The following is a 20,467-nucleotide window of genomic DNA, read 5'->3' as shown; positions in this document are numbered from 1 at the left end:
ACAGGCCCTGGCTCCTGCACGCACACCCGACAGATCATCCTGTTCTCACAGTGGCCACCCAGATGCTGGCAAAGGGAAGCCCAAAAGCAATGGTCTCCTCCTCCTCTGGTTTCCAGCACCTGGGATTCAGAAGCATTGCTGCATTCAATTGTGGAGGCAGAGCACACTGACAGCCCTCTCCTCCTCCATGAATTTGTCTCTTCCTGTTTTAACGCCATCCAAGTTGGTGGCCATCACTGCCTCCTGTGGGAGGGAGTTCCAGAGATTAACTATGCACCACCTAAACATTTCCAAAACAGGCCCCATGAACGAACGTTCCTCACTGGGGTTGAGCCTCAATAACCGTTCTAAATTCTGCCTAGATCAATTGAATTTCAGTGGTTAAAGCAGAAGGGGCATAATCCAGGGAAATCTAGGCAATTTCCAACTCCTGCCGATTTCAACATTTATCCAGCACAACTTTAAAGCCCCCCCCCCTCCCCTTGAAACCAAAGGGATATTGATACTGGCAGCATTGCAACACCATTTCACACGGGGCAAATGAGGGAGGGGGAAAAGGCACAATCCTTTTCGTTTCCATTTTATTTTTGCCTTCCAAATAAACAAACAAACAATGAAAATAAATATATAAATAAATAAATAACGATCACAGGACATCAACTGGAATGTAGGTTCATGCACAGGTAACACCAATGATTAAATAAGCAGCATTTGAAATGACTGTATGACCTTCCTTGTCTTACATTCAATTTGCATTCCTCTACATTTATACACAGACACTTAAAAGTCTCTCTATCTGGACATGCATTGCAATCTCTAATAGGAAACACGTACTTCCGGACACTCAAAAGGGAGGCTGGGGCAGAATCTGTGGGGAGCATCTCTTGGGTGAAAACACGTCCAACCAGAGAACACCTGGGACATTTAATTTCGTGCTGTTAAGATGAAGACCATGATCATCTGCAGGCAGCCAATGGGATTACAGCACAAGCGCATCTTAAGCAGAGTTTTGCTTCCAAGGGCTTTGTGTATACCACAAAGGTCGCACATACACAGCCCCTTGGAGCTGCCCCGGCTGGCAGGTGAGGGGGGGGGACCGCAGGACTCCTAGAGCGGGTGCGCTGAGCAGGCCTTGCCCCCCCCCCCGGCAAGCAAGGTGGAGAGCTCAAAAGCTCTTTTCATTTGGGGTCACCTTTTAAGATCTCCACCTTGCTTGGGGGAGGGGAAGCGGCAAGGCCTGCTCAACGCACCACTTCTGGAAGGCCAGGGATGCTCATGGAAGATTTCACCGGACCTCAGATTTCCCTGCGAGATCTTGCAAGAGCATCCCAGAGCTAGCACACTGTCTGGGTCTTGGCCTCATCAAGCAAGGCTTAAATGCTCTTTCCGTAGTGGGTAACCACAAAAGGACCTGGCGCAAAAAACGCTTTTGAGCTCTCCGCTTTGCTTGGATTTAACTTGCACAATTTCAACTGCAAATTTAAAAAAATCCTTCCATTAGCACCTTAGAGACCAACCAAAGTTTCTTATTGGTATGAGCTTTTGTGTGCATGCACACTTCTTCAGATACTACTACTAGTCGTACCTTGGAAGTCAAACAGAATTCGTCCCGCAAGTCCGTTCAACTTCCAAAATGTTTGAAAACCAAAGCACAGTTTCTTATTGGCTGCAAGAAGTTCCTGCAACCAATCGGAAGCCACAGAAGCCCCGTCGTACGTTTGGGTTCCAAAAGAACGTTCGAAAACTGCAACACTCACTTCCGGGTTTTGATCGTTCGGGAGCCGATTTGTTCAGGAGCCAATGCGTTCAAGATCCAAGGTACGACTGTACAGGCAAGTTATGGCAGACTGACTATCCATCCTTCTAACATATTTATTCTACAACACAACTCTGTTTTACAAAGTTCCAGGAACTTTTAGTAGAACACAACGATAACGAACTTTTCTTATTTAAATGCTTTTGCATATCTGACACCTTCCCATTTAAATGGCATTCTATGATAGGAATGTTTAATTCCAATTTGATTGTTGCCTCCCACTTTTTTGAGATGTTCCTTGCAGACTGTGCCTGCCACCGAGCAGCTGACAGGGATGACATTTGCCCAGGAAATGTCTTTGCCTAATTCCTTTCTCTAAAAAGGACCCAAAATGGGTGGTTTAAATTCTTCAACTCCTTTAGCAGCTCTCTAGTATTGCTTGTGGACCAGTCATCACAGGCTTTACATTCAGAATACCCAACTAACCCTTCCTACAAATTGCTCAGCATGCAATGGGTACATTCCTAGAACCGAGATACAAATGGCATTCAAACGTGTGCTTGCAAAGGGAAACACATTTCAAACTGTATGTGTAAACTGTAACACAGGAAAATGATGGACAGGGGAAAGCTTAAGCCGGGCTTCCTCAACCTTGGCCCTCCAGATGTTTTGAGACTACAGTTCCCAGCATCCCTGACCACTGGTCCTGCTAGCTAGGGATCATGGGAGTTGTAGGCCTGGCTTTAAGCACGTAAACACTCCTGCCTCTCTGCTCTTTCTCTGTTAAATGGGCAGGCTGGACTCAACAATGGGAATATCAAGGCAGAAGCATTACAGATGCTCAGGAACAATTCTTTTGCGCCATCCATATCCCTCTGGGTCCTTACCTTCTGTTTCAGAATCAGTTTACCCCAAAACTCCCCCCATTATTATTTTTTATAAATAGATAACAAAGAATTAGAAAGTCAGAGATCGGTCACACCTTAGGAAGCCTAACAGGTAAAGAGAATAACTTCAAGGCTAGGACCGTTGTTAAAAAGGGCAAAACCTGTGGAAAAAAACAAGAGCCCAGTGGTGGGTTTTAATTCCCTGACCCTCCATGGCTAGAGGACCACCTGGGGCAGCTGTAGAAAGACGTAGGAAAAGTTTAACATGCACAGGTGAGGAGGGAGGGTTTCCTGTCTGCCCCACCCAAAGGCACTGCACCTCTAGCTGCAGGCAGGGAATCTCTAAGTGCAGAGGTGGTGGTGGTGGGGCTCATTGGATGTTTTCCAACTCTAGAGTTCTACCACAAAGGATCTGAGTAACCCTAACCCTTTCCCTGCCAGCTGTGAGTCAGCACCCAGCCACTCTAAACTGCTTGTCCACCTGCAGAACGGGGAGGAAGACCAGTTTTGAATGGATAAGAAGCTGTCAAGGAAAGAGTAAAACATCCAGTTCGCCCCTGAGAACTGACTGCCACTCCTCCTGACTGCAGCTTTACCTGAACAAACAGACAGACAAAGGGGTGGAGATCACATAACCACAATGATCTGCCCTGTGGCTTTTGAAGTCAGAGGTTTTGAATGAGAAAGAGGCACAAAATGAGTAACTTGGAAGTATTAAATATATTCTAGAGTAGCAGTTCCCAAGGTGGGTAGGATCACCCCCTGGGGACAGTGGGATTTCGGGGGGGGGGGAACGGGACTAAGAGGCAAAGGGGTGGCAAGGGATGCTGGAGGGGTAAATGACAAGCAGACTTTGAAAAGCTGGTCTCACTGGATCCAGTTCATCAGTTCTGTTGAATCAATTTAACTACATAGTGATTTTCCCTAGTGGGTCATGCAAACCAGTATTGAGGAACACTGCTTTTCATAGGGGAGGGGGCAGTGGGGGTTGAATTTATGGAACCAAGGGGGCAGCAGGCTGAAAAACATTTGGGAATCGCTGCACTTCAGCATTCAAGGACCTTGTCTGAAGTCAGGTCAGCCTCAGAGCAGAAGTCGGGAATGCTAATGCAACCTAAATGAGCCTTCCCCAACCTGGTGCCCTCCAAATTAGAAGACTGAAGATGGTCAACAAAGGGGGGGAATGAAGGGCAGGCTAATCCTAAGCGCGCACACACACCCCTGCCAAGTTTCCCTCTTGGAAGATTACGTTTTGCAGGAAGTGTTTCAGACAGGGGAAGACTTCTGTGTGTCGCTCACAGACAAACACAGTGGGATTTACTCCAAAGTAAACTTGCAGAGGTTTGTGATGCCAGAGAGCTAAGCGGCCCAGTTAGCTGCCCAAGAGCTCTAAAGCTGCTGCTTGTGATATGCAACTGAGTTCTCGGCAGATCTGTGTGGTGCTGGCTCCCGGAGAGTTGCCAGAGGCTTGTGGATCTGTCCAGGAGTAATTTGGTGTCCGGTTATCGTGGTCTGCCTGACGGACTCATCCCGAGAGCCATCCCATGTCTGAAAAACCTGCAACACCCTCACCCCATTCTGAGGAAATTCAGTGAGAGGGCGGGTGGGAAGGACTGCCTTTGGGACACAGTTTTAGGTTTTGGGCACGCCTGTTGCAGACTTCTCGTCTCCAGAATCATCCTCGTCCTTTGACTCTCCCGAGTCATTGGACTCCTTGGGGCTGTCCTGGGACTCTGCCTTCTTGTCCTTCCGGATCGCCACTGTGCTGGCCGAGAACCCCTTGAAGCCGGCCAGAGGGCTTGAGGAGAAGGGGTAGCCCAGGCCGAACGCACTGCTGCTGCTGCTGCTGACGGTGCTCAGGCGGGTCTCTTCCCCTTCCAGCAATTTTCTGCAGGGGCAAAAACACACACACCACGTCAGAACAACACTACGGATCTCTCAAGGTCTACCACTGATGCTTTAGAGGAGTGGTTCCCAAAGTGGGTGGTGGCGCCCCCTGGGGGTCGAGGTGTCAGGGAGTCATTCACCCAGAAAGACGGAGAAGATTCCAGAACAGTTGTATATAAGTGGGCGTGGCACCCTGAGCACGTGCAGCTTCAGCTGGAAGCGCTGATAAAAAGAGAACTTTCGTTTTAGCTTTTCGCAGACAACCGACCAACAAATGCTGTCTCCAAACTGCTGCATTCTGACTGCCAATGGGCTGTGTCTGCCTACGTCACTGCTAAAGAGGAACTGAAACTTAAGTGTGCTGTCACAGCTATTGCTGTAATGATTGTAAATAGTGCTACCGTGATGCATTTATGACCAGTCAAGCAATAAATTACTTGACTGAGTTACACAGCGTCTGGGAGTGTAAATTGCTGGCCACTGTTTCCAGAAACTCTGCTAAATGGACAAAAGCATCTAACGAGGTGCCTACACACGAGTATTCTCATGCAGCGAGAGTGTGATGACCTAGGGGGGTATGAAGGGATAGGGGATGGCATAGGGGACACTGGAGGTGTCAGCGACTATCAGCCTTTGAAAATCTGGATCAAATGCATCAGTTTTCCTGAATTCTGGCTAGGTTTTCAGATTTTCTGTGAATCTTACTTAGTGGTTTGTTCAAGCTGCTATTCTGAAATAATGGTAGGGGTCACTGGGTGTGGGTTTAGGGAACCAAGGGGCCGTGGCCCTTAAAAGGCTTGGGAACCACTGCTGTAGAAACCCAACCAAGTACTTTTGAGAAATAAACCCTGCAGCATGTTGCCAAGGGCAGCCCCAAGGACAGTGGCAGGGAGCAGCCAGAGGGCAGGCAAGTTTCCTGAAGCTAAGAAGGTCTGGGTCTTCTCAGCGCATGCACAGAAACCTGCCTAGAAACCACAGCTATCTACCTTGGGTTCCACAATTAAAAATAGAAGAGTAAAAAAGGGGGAAAGTCAGGAGAGGGCAACCAAGATGATCAAAGGCCTGGAAAAGAAGCCAAGATCAGTTGAGGGAGCTGGGAAAAGAAGATTGAGAGGGGATATGACTGTAATACCTCAAGGACCACTTCCTTCTGTAAGAACTGGCAAGGACCCTGCAATTATCCTCTGAGGCCCTTTTTTGTGTGCCTCTTCCACAAGAAGTCCGGAGGGTGGCAACACAAGAAAGGGCCTTTTCTGCGGTGGCCCCCCATTTGTGGAATGCTCTCCCTAGAGATGCTCACCTGGCGCCTTCATTACACAACTTTAGGTGCCAGGTGAAAATGTTCCCTCTTCAACCGGGTGCTGGGCTGATTAACATTTGTCCATTAAACTTTAATTAGTTTAATGTTAAGTAAACGTCCAGTGCGCTTCCAACGCCATAAGTCTTATCTCAGCAGAGAATTTCGTGCAGCGGTTGAAGAAGGCAGGAGAGTCAGTACCTTTCAATGAAGAATCCTGGAGCAAGCACTTTGGAACTCAGGAAAAAACTTTATTTACAAAAGAAAAACCCTGGCGATAAAGCACACATGCTTTTATCTCTGGCATAAAGAAAACTTTGCTCTAAACTTAACTCATATCAGCAAACATGCCCATGGCCACAAACTGAGTCTGCGAGTCAGGTCAGGGGTGGGGAAGAGAGAGAAAACACACGGGTGAACTGACTATTTATACAAACTAACTCACATTCCTGGATGCTTAATGACTTCCAGCTGCTCAGTGATTAGAGCGACTCGTTACCTCTTAACCCTTTAGTACCAACAACATTCTATGGCTTTTAAAATGTGTTTCTGGAAGGTTGGTCATTGGCTAGTTTGTGTACTCATTCTGTCTATTTCTGTTGTGAACTGTCCTAGGATCTTCAGATGAAGGGCGGTATATCAATTTAAATAATATCAGTAATAATATGTCCCATGGGAGAAGGAGAAAGCTTGTTCCCTTCTGCTACAGAGGGTAGGACTCAAATATCAGGAAGAATTTTTTGAGGGTAAGAGCTGTTCAATAGTGGTGGACTCTTCTTCATCATCAGACGTTTTTAAACAGAGGTGGGCTAGCCATCTGTCATGGATTCTTTGGCTGAGATTCCTGCACTGCAGGAGGTTGGACTAGATGACTCCCAGGGTCCCTTCCAACTATACCATTCAATGTTTCAATGATTTGTGCAGGGGATATTCCTGGTGGATGGTTTCCCCACCCCAAAATTAGCATGAGTTTATGTGGGGCCTGTGGGATGTAAACACAGGAGCAGTCAATGACAACATTCCTAGAGTGTACATGTTAGAACATGGGGAGGGATGTCGGTCCAGCAAGCAGGTAAACTTCCTGGGGACGGACTTCCTCCACATGTGACCAGAGGTGGGTGTGGCCTCACCTGTGCAGGTAATGACAAAAGCACAGGGCAGACAGCCATCTCTCTCTCTCTGCCATTTTCTTTCGATGAGGAAACATCTAAAGATGCTCTCTTGGCTCTCAGCCAAGAGAGGAGATAAGGTCTATCTTGCAACAAGATAGATTCTAAGTGTATGTAACCTTTTTAAGCCTGTCTGCCTTCTGGGATCATACTGTGAACAGAACGTGAGTAAACTCTTTTATACTTTTATAAAGACTGTGATGTGTCTTGTATTTTAAGAGGGAACAAAGGGGAAATTACCAGAGTAATTATTATAGAGGTTCTAGCGAACCTGTGCACACGTTACCGTTGCGAACTTAAAGGGGAATGTCTATAAACTCTGCTGATATTTTGGGAACTTGTTAGCACAAGTTGGATAAGGATATAATTAGTCAATATATCCTCTCCTGCACCCCAGAACATTCCCACAGGGCCTGCATGTTGGAGACCAAAGCGTTGGTGCTCAACCTGCATTTCTCCCCCAAACAGCCCAAAGAACGGAACAACAGGTGAGCAGGAAGGGGGAGATGGCCCTCCTACCTGTACGCTGCTATTTCAATATCCAGAGCCATCTTCACATTCAACAGGTCCTGGTACTCCCGCAGGTGACGGGCCATCTCCCCCTTGGTTGTCCTCAGGGCATTTTCCAGCTGGCTGATGGTCTCCTGAAATGTATCACAATTTCTACATAACATCAATACCTGTAGCACTTTAAAGCATAACAAGGAAGGCAGATCCCCATCCCTGAGGTGCTGCCAATCAAAACCAGCCTTCCCCAACCAGGTGCTCTCCAACTGTGGACTACACATCCCATTAGCCTCAGCCAACTGCCCTAGATGTTGGGAACTGTAGTCTAACCTTCCTGCGTATGCTAAGATGATGGCTGGTTGTCAGAGGAGAGGACAGGATGGCAGAGACAGGCATGGGGGGGTGTGATCATGTGCTGTGGGCAGGGGGACTGTCTGGGAAAAGCGGATTTTAAGGAGAAAGGTGTGCAGAACTTTGGGAAAGCAAGCGAGAATTGACAGAGGAAGAGCAGGGCTTGGAGAATGGAGTTCATTGTCAGGGAGAAGATGGGGAAATAAGGGCAGAAGGAAAACAGTAGACAAGTAAAAGCAAGAACAATCTTTACAAATGTTCCCTGACTGATCTGTGGAGCACAACTCAACATTGAGGCCTTTAGGACAAAAAAGGCAACAGGCAGAGAGTTAGGCAGGTTAACTTAAAGAGGCAGCTGGAAAACAACCAAACCATGGTTTGTTAACAACTCTTAGGTCAACAAACCGCGGCTTCCGTGTGACACACCTGCAAGTCTCGCATCTCTTTGCTGCTCCTCTCCTCGGCCTCCTGCAGCTGCCTCTCCAGGGACTCATTGGCTCCGCGCAGGGACTCGATCTCGATGTTCCGGGCTTGCAGCTGCCGGCGATATTCAGAAATCTCCTCCTTGGCCTGGCGGATGCTGTCGCTGCTGCGAGCTGCCTCTTCAGTGAAGTTGGCAAACTTGGATTTGTACCACTCCTCAGCCGACTGCTGGTTCCGGGCGGACAGGACTTCGTACTGGGTGCGGATCTCTTTCAAGGCAGCCGTGAGGTCAGGCTTGCTCATGTCAATCTCGACGGAGACCTGGAGAGGAACAGATAGAGGGAAGGCCCTCAGCAGCAGGAAGAGGTCCACTCTTCCTAATGAGAGGCCCTGGGAATCTGCTCTATTTATTATGATGGTGGCTGGGAATGCAGTTATTATCATGCTTTATGATTACAGTCATACCCTGTTTTCCCCCCAAGGAGCTTAAGGTGAGATCCGTGTGGATAAGCTCAGATTTTCACTAATATATCCATTCCTAAGTACACTTTAGGGATGTGGGTGGCGCTGTGGGTTAAACCACTGAGCCTAGGACTTGCCAATCAGAAGGTTGGCGGTTTGAATCCCTTTGACAGGGTGAAGCTCCCGTTGCTCAGTCCCAGCTCCTGCCAACCTAGCAGTTCAAAAGCACATCGAAGTGCAAGTAGATAAATAGGTACCACTCTGGCGGGAAGGTAAACAGCGTTTCCGTGCGCTGCTCTAGTTTGCCAGAAACGGCTTAGTCATGCTGGCCACATGACCCGGAAGCTGTACGCCAGCTCCCTCGGCCAATAAAGCGAGATGAGCGCCGCAACCCCAGAGTCGGCCACAACTGGATCCCTTTACCTTTAAGTACACTTTCCTCCATTGTATGTATTTTGGTGAACACAACTTAGAGAACTGCAAGGCAAAATTCAGAGAGGTGCAAATTTCAATGGGTGGTGTGTTGGCATATTTCAGCTGGCATACTGTTTCAGAAACGGTTACCTGGGCAATTTCACCTTTAACTGTGAACAGAATTAAATTTCTCCCAGAGGCCAAGAATGCCCCCGCTAACCCCTCCTGGTTCCAACAGGGCTTGCCGGACTGGCTGCACTGAGGCTTTGTGCTTCCAAGCAACTGAAACGCCCCCCACCCCTACGAAAGTGGGAAGGTGCCTTTGTGGAGTCTCTGTGCCCTTGGTCCACTGAGCTCAGTGTGGTTTCGTGATGAGGTTTCAGGGGACATTTCCAGCCCTACTCAGAGATGCTGCCTGGAGCTGACCCTGGGACCTTCTGCATGCAGAGCCACTGGACTGCCAAGGAGCGGGAGAGGGGCACCCGGCACCCAGCAAGGGGTGATCTCCGCTGACCTGCAGCCTCAAAGCTGGGAGAAAGGCTGGTCGCTCGTCACATGTGCTTCAGGAGGCAGCAGAGTTGCCACAGCCGGGGATCGGATGCCAAAGCCTGAGCAACTGTCTCATGAGGACGTAAGAAGCCAACCTAGTCCAGCATCCTGTTCTCACAGGGGCCAGCCAGATGCTCCAGTGGGAAACCTGCAAGCAGGATCCAGGCACAAGAGCAACTCTTCCCCTGTGGCTTCCAGGAACTGGTATTCAGAAGCTGCCTCCAGCTGCGGAGGAAGAGCACAAACGTACAGTGGTGCCTCGCAAGACGAAAAGAATCCGTTCTGTGATTCTCTTCGTCTAGCGGTTTTTTCGTCTTGCGAAGCAAGCCCATTGAAGGATTAGCGGATTAGCGCTATTAGTGCCTTTTAGTGGCTTATCTGCTGATCGGATCAGCTGATAAGCGGCTTAGAAAAGGGGGGGAGGGGGGAAAACCAGCAGGAACTCGCAAGACACTGTCGTCTTGCAAAGCAAGCCCATAGGAAATTCGTTTTGCGAAGCACCTCCAAAACGGAAAACTCTTTCGTCTAGCGAGTTTTCCGTCTTGCGAGGCATTCGTCTTGCGGGGCACCACTGTAGTCTCTTGTTGCTGCTCTCCAAACTCCACTCCCAATAAGCTGCAGGCAGCCCTATTCACCATGTATCTAACCCAGGACTCCCAAGTCCCATCGCTCCCAGCCAGCATGGCCAATGGTCACAGCTAGTTGGGAGCCATAGTCCACTACATCTGGAAGGCACCACTTCTTTCCCAAATCCACTTCAACCTGCAGCCACAACCACACCCTGCAGCAGTGAGTTCCACTGATCAGCTGACACTTGAAGCCGCACTCCCAGTCAAACTATTCACTGCGTAACCCTAGAGGGGAGGAGTTGGGCTCGCAGGCACACAATCCATGTCGCTTCCCAACTGTACAGAAGAAGGTAAGAAGAGCCAGGTTGCTGGATCAGTCCAAAGGCCCACCGAGTCCTCTGCACCTGTGGACGATGTCCATGAACTGCTACATCTGGCAGCAGCAACCAATTCCCCAAATAACTGCACCCTGTGCAAAGAAGCGTTAGCTTGCCCTGACTCTCACACACAATTCCTTTAAAGTGCAATGTTCCTTCTCAAAGAATTCCAGACACAGTTCCTGGCAACCCTGAAAAAACTACACTGCCCACAATTCTATAAGGAGGCAAAACTTGCCTTAACTGTTCTTTTAATGAATCGCATGTAGGCAGACAATGGTAACTGGATAACCTCAAGTCCTAGTATTATGCTAAGAGGAGTAAACTTAAGCCCACAATATGTCCGGGTTTTCCGGGACACATCTGGGAATTGGGCTTGAAAATGGCGCAAAGGCGGATTTTTGCTGAATTGGCAAAATGTGCAGGAAAACCCAGACATGTGGCAAGTAGGGTGATTTTTTAAAAAAAAAAATCCCAAAAGTTCTTTAAAAGCGCAAAAATGTTTCTATTTTTGGAGGGGGGGTTTCCCCAAAGGGGCATCTGAGTCAGAACAGGCTGTTGAACTAGACGGACCATTGGCCTGATCCAGGTCAGAAGGCTCTTCTTCCCTCCTCAAGCAGGCCATTTTGGGCGCTGCTTTCACTACATTCACCTTCCCTCCTCCACCATCATGTCCTTTCGCCCTCCGGGTCGGCCCCTGTGAGCGCACGACGCTGGACCAGACAGTGGCGCCCCGGCAGCGCCCCCCGCCCGCCTCACCTGCGCCCCCTGGAGCTCGGCCTGCAGCTCGGCCACCTCCTCGTCGTGGACGTGGCGCAGGAAGGCGATCTCGTCCAGCAGCGCCTCCACCTTCTTCTCCAGCTCCAGGCGGGCCAGGGCGGCGCGGTCGGCGTCCTTGCGCGCGTCGCGCAGCGCCAGCTCGGCCTCCTGGCGCCGCGCCGCCTCGTGGGCCGCCTGCTCGCGCAGCCGCTGGAGGGCGCGGCCCAGCTGCTGGCTCTCCAGCGCCGCCTGGTCGCCGTCGTGGCGCAGCGCCTCCACCTGCGAGCGCAGCTCGCGCACCTCCTGCTCGTACAGCGCCTGCAGCCGCGACGGCTCGGCCTGCCGCTGCCGCAGCGCCGCCACCTCGGCCTCCAGCAGCCGGTTGTGCTGCTCCAGCTGGTGCACCTTCTCGATGTAGCTGACGAAGCGGTCGTTGAGGCCCTGCAGCTGCTCCTTCTCGTTGGTGCGCACGATCTTCAGCTCGTTGCTCAGCGCGCTCGGCCCCGACGCCGCCGACGCCCCGCCGCCCCGCAGCGCCTCCAGGTGGTCCAGCGAGCTGCTCGGCGCCGGCAGCTTCCGATACGACGACGAGAAGGCCGAGGGGCCCGGCGCCCCCGCCCGGCCCGCCGTCGAGCCGTACGCCAGGCTCCGGCCCGCCAAGGGCTTCTTGCCGTAGGACGGCGCGGCGAAGAGCAGCTCCCGGCTGTAGCTCATGGCCGCGGCTGCGAGGGGCGTCCGGGGCCGATCCTGCGCGAGGAAAGAGGGTCGCGGCGCCGGCGCCGGCGAAGGCTCTTCGACAGCGGGCGGGGAGCGCGGCACGGAGGCGCTTTTATCGCCGGGCCGGCGCCAATCCTAGCGGCGCAGCGGCGACAAAGTCACGTCGGGCAGCCAATTGCAAAGGCGAGGAGGGGGGCGCGGGGGGGAGGAGGAGGAGGATTTTTCTCGCTGGCTGCCGCCGCCGAGAGCTTCATCAGCAAATGTGGCGGAGATCAGCCTTGACCGAGCCCCGAAATCTAGATGGGGAGGGCGGGGGTCGTGGCAGGAGGCGGACAAGCCCTCGGGTCTCCCCACGCGGCTGCGTTGCAAAAGGCGGATCGGGCCCCCGAGGCGGAAATCGCAACCAAGGGAGCCTCGGGGGCTACCTTACCGAATCAGGCTACGTTGGTGCACCTAGCTCAGTGTCCTCTGCTCTGACCGGCAGCGTCTCTCCCGGCTTGCACAACGGGGTTTGTCCATTCCGGGCTGCACCTGTCAGCCTGCAAATCCGATGCTCACCCGCTGAGCTGTGGTCCCTCCAGGGTACCCAAGACTTGACTCCCAGTGAGCCTTTGCATGGCGTTGCTCTGGCAGTGATAATAGGGTGGCAGGGAGTAATATTCCCAAGGGAACCTGCTTGTTGTTGCCACTTTTCCTGCCGGGCATCGGAGCTCCCCTAAAGCCCTGCTGAGACACAGGCAACAGCCATCCTGCTGGTCCTGATTTCCTCCTGCTCCCAACAGCTGCCAGCCTGGTGCCTCTGATATGTTCCAGGGAGGCAGGAATCCTGCCTGTTAAATGTCCTTTCAGGCTCACACTTTGATCCCCTCCATCCACTTCTTTGCTCATCTCAAAAAAACAGAGCCATGTACAGAGTGCTGTTCCCACATCACCAATGGCTTGTTCCCATGTTAAGTTTACACAAGCGCAAGCTGTCTCTACACATGTACAAATGTATGTGTGAAACACTTGATTTGACCACCCAACTGTTGTGCACACAGACTGTATATGCATCTGTAGTCTATTCCCAGGTGTTTAGAATGGAGCTGGGGGCATGTGGAAGGGAGGTGGCCAAGTCCCAATATACTACCAGCTTGTGCCTAAGAGATGGCCCCAGCCCCTTTCCGTGGGGCAGCAGGACCAAGGACATTGCCTGCCCCATTTTTCCATTGATGTGCCAACTGGTCAGCCAGGTTTTCCCTACTCACAAAACTGTTGGGAACCACTCCTGAGGTCTGAGAAGCCAGGGCCACCCAGGGGATTCCGCCACCACCTGTCCCCTGGGACGTGCCTTGGAAGCCTTTGTTCTGGGCTGCCAGATTCCTCCAGGATCTACCGCTGTTTTTGCCCTGAATGCGCTAAAGGCCGTTTGTGGCCACCCAGTGGAGCTGAATGCTGGGAGATTCAGGACAGATGAAAGGAAGTCCTTCTTTACACCATTGTTGTTGTTTAGACATTTAGTCGTGTCCGACTCTTCGTGACCCCCTGGACCAGAGCACGCCAGGCACTCCTGTCTTCCACTGCCTCCCGCAGTTTGGTCAAACTCATGCTGATAGCTTCGAGAACACTGTCCAACCATTTCGTCCTCTGTCGTCCCCTTCTCCTTGTGCCCTCCATCTTTCCCAACATCAGGATCTTTCCCAGGAAGTCTTCTCTTCTCATGAGGTGGCCAAAGTATTGGAGCCTCAGCTTCAGGATCTGTCCTTCCAGTGAGCACTCGGGGCTGATTTCCTGAAGAATGGATAAGTTTGATCTTCTTGCAGTCCATGGGACTCTCAGGAGTCTCCTCCAGCACCAGAATTCAAAAGCATCCATTCTTTGGTGATCAGCCTTCTTTATGGTCCAGCTCTCACTTCCATACATCACTACTGGGAAAACCATAGCTTTGACTATACAGACCTTTGTTGGCAAGGTGATGTCTCTACTTTTTAAGATGCTGTCTAGGTTTGTCATTGCTTTTCTCCCAAGAAGCAGGCGTCTTTTAATTTCGTGGCTGCTGTCACCATCTGCAGTGATCATGGAGCCCAAGAAAGTAAAATCTCTCACTGCCTCCATTTCTTCCCCTTCTATTTGCCAGGAGGTGATGGGCCCAGTGGCCATGATCTTCGTTTTTTTGATGTTGAGCTTCAGACCATATTTTGCGCTCTCCTCTTTCACCCTCATTAAAAGGTTCTTTAATTCCTCCTCACTATGGAACCCATACCTGCAGGAGGCACTGATGGCCATAGCTGTCAACGTTTCCCTTTTTAAAAGGGAAATTCCCTTATTCCGAATAGGATTCCTCTCAAGAAAAGGGAAAAGTTGACAGCTATGCTGATGGCCACCAAACTAGGTGGCTTTAATAGAGGTGGAGAGGGCTTGGCTACAAGCCTTGATGGCTCTGCTTTGTCTCCACTGTCAGAGACGGTAAATGCTTCTGAATATTAGTTGCTGGAAACCACAGGAAGGGAGACCGTTCTTGTGTTTGGATCCTGTTGCAGAGCCTGCTGGTGTCACTGTGTGTGTGTTTAATATGTGGCCCATTGTAGCTCCACATGTCCACAGGATCAGAGGAAAGATCCTTGGGGAGAGGGGTGTTTTCTTCTTTTTGGGTGTGTGCGACTGCAAACGATTTTACCATGCACCAAGAAATCAATACTATTTAAAAACGAGGATGAAAAGATGGCTTCTTCACATCCTGCTTCCCTGCAGCGGCCGATGGCGCCTCCCCCAACCCCCACGACACGGCACCATCTGTCCCTTCCCCATTTAATTTCCTCTTCTTTGTGCAATAAATCAATGCTCCTTTCAAGAAAGCATCTAAAGCCTGTCTTTGGGGGGGGGGGGAGGGTTTAGCTAATGCTGAATCAGCCATATCCGTTGCACCTGCTCATTATGGCCAGAGCCTGGCCAGGGTGTGGAGGGGATGGACCAGTGATTTAATGGGCTGTAAAGCCCGAGAGCTCCTCGTCCCTTGGAACGGAAAAGTCTAAGTGAGGAAGCCTCATTGCAAGGAGAGATGGCGGAATGACAGCTTAACTCTCCCACCTTCCACAGCCACCCTCGTCTAGCCCCCGGGAATCATAGAATCATAGAGTTGGAAGAGACCACAAGGGCCATTGAGTCCAACCCCCTGCCAAGCATGAAACACCATCAGAGCACTCCTGACATATGGTTGTCAAGCCATACAAGGCAGGGCCCACCCAGGTGTGGTGCCTGTGGGTCCATGTCTGCCCGCAGAAGCCGTCCTTGGGGTCCCTAGAGCAGGGGTCTGCAACCCGCGGCTCCGGAGCCGCATGTGGCTCTTTTACACCTTTGCTGCGGCTCTGGGGTGGATACTAGCAAGGGGAGGAAGCGCATTGTGCGCCCCGACACTCCCCACTGTGGCGGGCGCTGTACTGGCTGTGACGTCACATGGGGGCGGTGCTTGCGTTAGTCACACACCGTCCCGACGTCACCTTCCCGCCCGCTACCTTGTAAGGGGCGTGTACGCTGGTCACTGCATTGAAAGGGGGCATGTACGCTGGTCACTGTTTTGAAGGGGAGTGAATAACACACACACACACACAAAGGTAACTTGTTAATTTAACGTTTATTTCTATGAGGAGGAGTAATTCATAGAATCATAGAATCATAGAGTTGGAAGAGACCACAAGGGCCATCGAGTCCAACCCCCTGCCAAGCAGGAAACACCATCAGAGCACTCCTGACATATGGTTGTCAAGCCTCTGCTTAAAGACCTCCAAAGTAGGAGACTCCACCACACTCCTTGGCAGCAAATTCCACTGTCGAACAGCTCTTACTGTCAGGAAGTTCTTCCTAATGTTCTGAGAGGTCAAACGAAGAAATAATAAAAAAGTGACAAAAAAGTTATTTTTATAATGACGAGTTTTGCGGCTCCCAGTTCCCCCCCCCCTTCGGAAACGGGTCCAAGTGGCTCTTTTTGTCTTAAAGGTTGCAGACCCCTGCCCTAGAGTCACCCCTCCCTGATGAAATTAGGCTCAGCAGAAGTGTTCTCTGGTAGCCCAGGGTATGTGTGCTCTGCATTTCATATATAATATTAAAAAGGTAAAGGGATCCCTGACCGTTAGGTCCAGTTGTGGCCGACTCTGGGGTTGTGGCACTTTCGAACTGCTAGGTGGGCAGGAGCAGGAGCAACGGGAGCTCACCCTGTCGCAGGGATTTGAACAGCCGACCTTCTGATTGGCAAAGTCCTAGGCTCTGTGGTTTAACCCACAGCTCCACCTATATATAATATTAGTATATTTCTATTACAGTGTACCTCGGGTTAAGAACTTAATTTGTTCTGGAGGTTCGTTCTTAACCTGAAACTGTTCTTAACCTGTGGTACCACCTTAGCTAATGGGGCCTCCCGCTGCCGCGCGATTTCTGTTCTCATCCTAAAGCAAAGTTCTTAACCCAAGGTACTATTTCTGGGTTAGCAGAGTCTGTAACCTGAAGTGTCTGTAACCCAAGGTACCACTGTATTCAGGTTTTTGGTAAGCCACTTAGATCACTGGCTGTTTTAAAAAGCAGGATATACATAATTTAAATTGGCATCATCATTATTATCCTTCTCTCACTGGAAGCTGGGGTCACTTCTTATTTCTTATATTTAATAAGTGAGAGAAAGAATTCCAGCTTAGAACCAAGAGGTTTTCTTTTTAGGGGAGAGAGAGAGAGTCAGAAATACAGAAGCAAGACACCAGCAACCAGACATGACCCCGTCTGCTGTCAGGTTGATGAATCTAAAAAGCATCAAAAGTGGATGTTGAAAGAGCTTTGTTCAGCAGGGCAGGAAAATAAACTGCAGTGAGAGGGCAAAAGGATGAACTCGGCTATGTTTGGAATCCTGGTGCAGTTTCTGTGTGGAAAAGGCACCTGGAGCATCTTCCTGGAGCGCTGAGTGACTAAGCAGGAGGAGCAGATGGTGGGGTCTTAGCAAGCATTGATGGGCTGGCCAGAGGTTCATGCCACATGGGATGAATCACTTGCAAACTATTAGACCAGGCCAGTGGCGTAGCGTGGGTTGTCAGCACCCGGGGCAAGGCAAGTAATTTGCGCCCCCTAACCCGTGGATTTGCGGCCCCTAACCCCCAGATGTTGCGCCCGGTGCGGCCGGCCCCCCCTGCACCCCCCACGCTACGCCACTGGGCCAGGCTTTGCCAACCTACTCCCATTGGCCTAGCCAGCACGGGGGCTGATGGGAGTTCTAGTTAATAATAATAATAATAATAATTTATACCCTGCCCATCTGGCTGGGTTTCCCCAGCCACTCTGGGTGGCTTCCAACAGAATATTAAAATACAATAGTCTATTAAACTTAAAAGCTTCCCTAAACAGAGCTGCCTTCAGATGTCTTCTAAATGTCAGATAGTTGTTTTTCTCTTGTGACATCTGGAGGCAGGGCGTTCCACAGGGTGGGTGCCACTACTGAGAAGGCCCTCTGCCTGGTTCCCTGTAACTTGGCCTCTCGCAGTGAGGGAACCGCCAGAAGGCCCTTGGCGCTGGACCTCAGTGTCCTGGCAGAACGATGGGGGTGGAGACGCTCCTTCATCTAGAGGGCACAGGTTGGCAAAGGTAGATGCTATATACTTCTTTGATTTCTTTTAAAAACAGCACGTGGAAATACATACTGATTTAAATTATGTACCAGGCAATCCCAAACTGGTAGTCTGTGGACCACCAGTGGGGTCCCTAAGCTTCTTTGTGGAAGCAACGCCTCAATGCCTTCCACATGCGCTGAGTCAGGAAGATTTTGGGCATCAACATGGCAGGGCAATGTCAAACACAGATGTGCTCTCCCAAGCCCACATTCCCAACATGTTTGCAGTCCTGTCTCAGCAACATCTATGCTGGCCTGGTCATGTTCACATGATGGCAGTATTCCCAAGGACAAGATCTACGGGGAGCTGAGTTTAGGCATTAGGCCAGTTGGCAGACCACCTCTGCATTACAAAGATATCTGCAAACATGACATGAAGGCTGGCAAGACTAACCCTGCCATGTGGGAATCCCTTACAGACATCCACGGTGGCTGGAGACGGACAGGTCATGTATGCATAGCAGTGACCACAGGATGAATGACCACTGGGAGGAGCGCAGAGCAAAAACACACCATGTATCAGCTAGTTAGCTGCTGGAACAAGATCACAGAAGGGAATCTGGGACATTTGCCCGGTGCTAATGGCGGAAGGCTAGATCTCCCTTTGTCTTGGATGTGATGCGCTGAGATTTGCCCTTGTGTGCAGAAATCGAAAGTGGCGTCTTAGAGGATTTTGGATTACAACAGAAAAATAAAGAAGAAGAAAACTAAAAATATTTCACACAGAACTACAATGGACTAACCTGCCCGCTTGTTAAACTAATTCAGAGGCTGCTAAAACTGAAGGATCAACATCGGAAATGTTTTATTTGGACTAGTTGGACTAATTAAGAAATGCAGTATGATATTAGATCATCACTCCCCAAACTTCAGAGCATGGGAAGTCACCCAAAAGAGATATAATTTGGCATTGAATATTTGGCTTTTTAAAATTGTATTATAACTTGGAATGTTTTAATGCGGTTTTTATTGGATTGTCAAAATGGAAAATTTAATAAATATTATATTTTTTAAAAGAGAGAAAAGAGACACCATGATGCAGCCTTCACCTGCCCTGGCTGCAACAAAACATGTCTCTCCCGTATTGGTCTCTGCAGCCACAGCAAGCGCCGCAAACTCCCAACAGCTCAGTCTCACCCCCAAAGGTGCACCCCTCCATTGTCTGCCAGGACAGACGAAAGCCAACCATACGTATTTTATTGCATTACAGTTTGAATTCTATGGAATGCAAATAGTAATACAATAAGATACAGCGTGAGCAATAAAAGAAGCAAATTTGAATTCACTTAAAATCGTACAGCCAGATGCATACAGCTAGGGCATACATACAGCTGCTGCAACAGGCAGAAGAATCACCAGCAATTTTCAGGGGATCCACGGGGGGCGGGAGGGGCAAGGTTTGTGAGGCAAAAAGGGCACCACTTCAGCACAGTAGTCATTATCAGTTGGTTGGCTTGGGGGAGAGGGAAGTCTACCTCTGCTGCTATACCAGACTCCCACTACCACAACTATTTCCCCCCGTAGGAGGAATCACAGAATTGTAGAGTTGGAAAGGACCTCAAGGGACATTGAATTCAGCCCCCTGCAAAACGGGCAGAAAGAGAGTCGGTTCCACAGTCAAACAGCTTTTACCACCATAAAGATCTTCCAGATCTCCTTGAATCCATAGCTTTGGGTTCTGCTCTCTGGAGCATCCCTTTACTTATATTTCCAGTGCAGCTAGGGAAAATGTTTAAAACTAGCTCAAACATGTGTTGGAAGTGTAAGGAAAAGGAGGGGACATTTTACCATATGTGGTGGGATTGTAATTAAAAAAAATTGGGAAATGATATACAATGAATTGAAGAAAATGTTCCATCTAACATTTGCTAAGAAACCTGAAGCATTTCTGTTGGGGATTGTAGGGAAAGACCTGCCAAGGAAGTTGAAAATTATCTTCATGTATGCGACAACGGCGGCGAGAGGATGGAAGAACAAAGAAACCCCAGCTAAAGAACTATGGCAAGAGAAACTGATGGACTGTGCAGAACTGGCAAAATTGACACAAATTATGGGACAAGGATAACTGTGACTTTAAAGTTGAATGGGAACCTTTTACAAAGTATTTAAAGAAGCAACAAAGTGAACTGGACTCCTTGGCAGGCTTTGGATAAACACTCACAAACTTTTTATTGATAATAACCAGTCAGATAAATTAAGGATTTATACAATTTTGTAACATGCAGAGAATAGCATCCATAGAGAAAACAGAGATTGGAACTGAGGGAAGTCAGGCGGGGAGGGGAGGGGGGAAATGGGGGGAGGGGGGAAATGGGGGGGAATTAAGGATGATATGTTTTAAGATAATATGTTTTGTTTAAATTCCTAATAAAAAATATTTTTTTAAAAAAGTTACTTATATTTCCAATTGCAGCAACCAAAATGTTCAGTAATATAGCGGAGATCCCTAATTCTCCTCTCTTGCACTGCACATAATAATGGCTTTTTTTGTTTCATTCCCCTTGCTATTTCTAGTTCAGTGATTAGTTTTTCTATCAGCCATACATTGATTTTTTTACACCATGTGATCAATGGCACACCCTGTAAGAATTCCCAGAATCTAGCAATTACTAGCCTATTGCAAGCAATCTTATTATAGCTTGAAACTTGAAATCAAACCTTTATTAGGCATTGTACAAATAAAACCATAAAAGAGAAAATAACATGTAAGTGACTTGAAA

General features: G+C 49.6%; 2 protein-coding genes across 3 annotated transcripts in view; both read right to left on the bottom strand.

Annotated features, from left to right (window-relative positions):
- Nucleotides 1-20,467, bottom strand: part of LOC309536330 (aldo-keto reductase 1B-like) — a 79,386-nt gene that overhangs the window by 43,635 nt on the left and 15,284 nt on the right. The window lies entirely within an intron of this gene.
- LOC309536216 (low molecular weight neuronal intermediate filament-like) lies at nucleotides 1,857-12,133 on the bottom strand. 2 transcript variants are annotated; one of them, XM_082230206.1, is made up of 4 exons: nucleotides 11,408-12,133; nucleotides 8,281-8,598; nucleotides 7,516-7,640; nucleotides 1,857-4,531 (listed from the first exon to the last, which is right to left on the bottom strand). In XM_082230206.1, exons 1-4 carry the CDS (start codon nucleotides 12,119-12,121, stop codon nucleotides 4,276-4,278), a joined length of 1,413 nt encoding a protein of 470 aa, XP_082086332.1. In that variant the 5' UTR covers nucleotides 12,122-12,133; the 3' UTR covers nucleotides 1,857-4,275. The 2 variants fall into 2 exon arrangements, 1 of the variants encoding a protein (XP_082086332.1); XR_014221497.1 differs by lacking the exon at nucleotides 1,857-4,531 and adding an exon at nucleotides 5,287-6,809 and having other exon boundaries at nucleotides 7,410-7,640.

Source organism: Podarcis vaucheri, assembly GCF_965113315.1.
Source record: "Podarcis vaucheri genome assembly, chromosome: 7".
Taxonomy (NCBI): domain Eukaryota; kingdom Metazoa; phylum Chordata; class Lepidosauria; order Squamata; family Lacertidae; genus Podarcis; species Podarcis vaucheri.
Note: the sequence above shows the minus strand (reverse complement) of the source record. Positions and strands in the feature narration are given on the sequence as shown.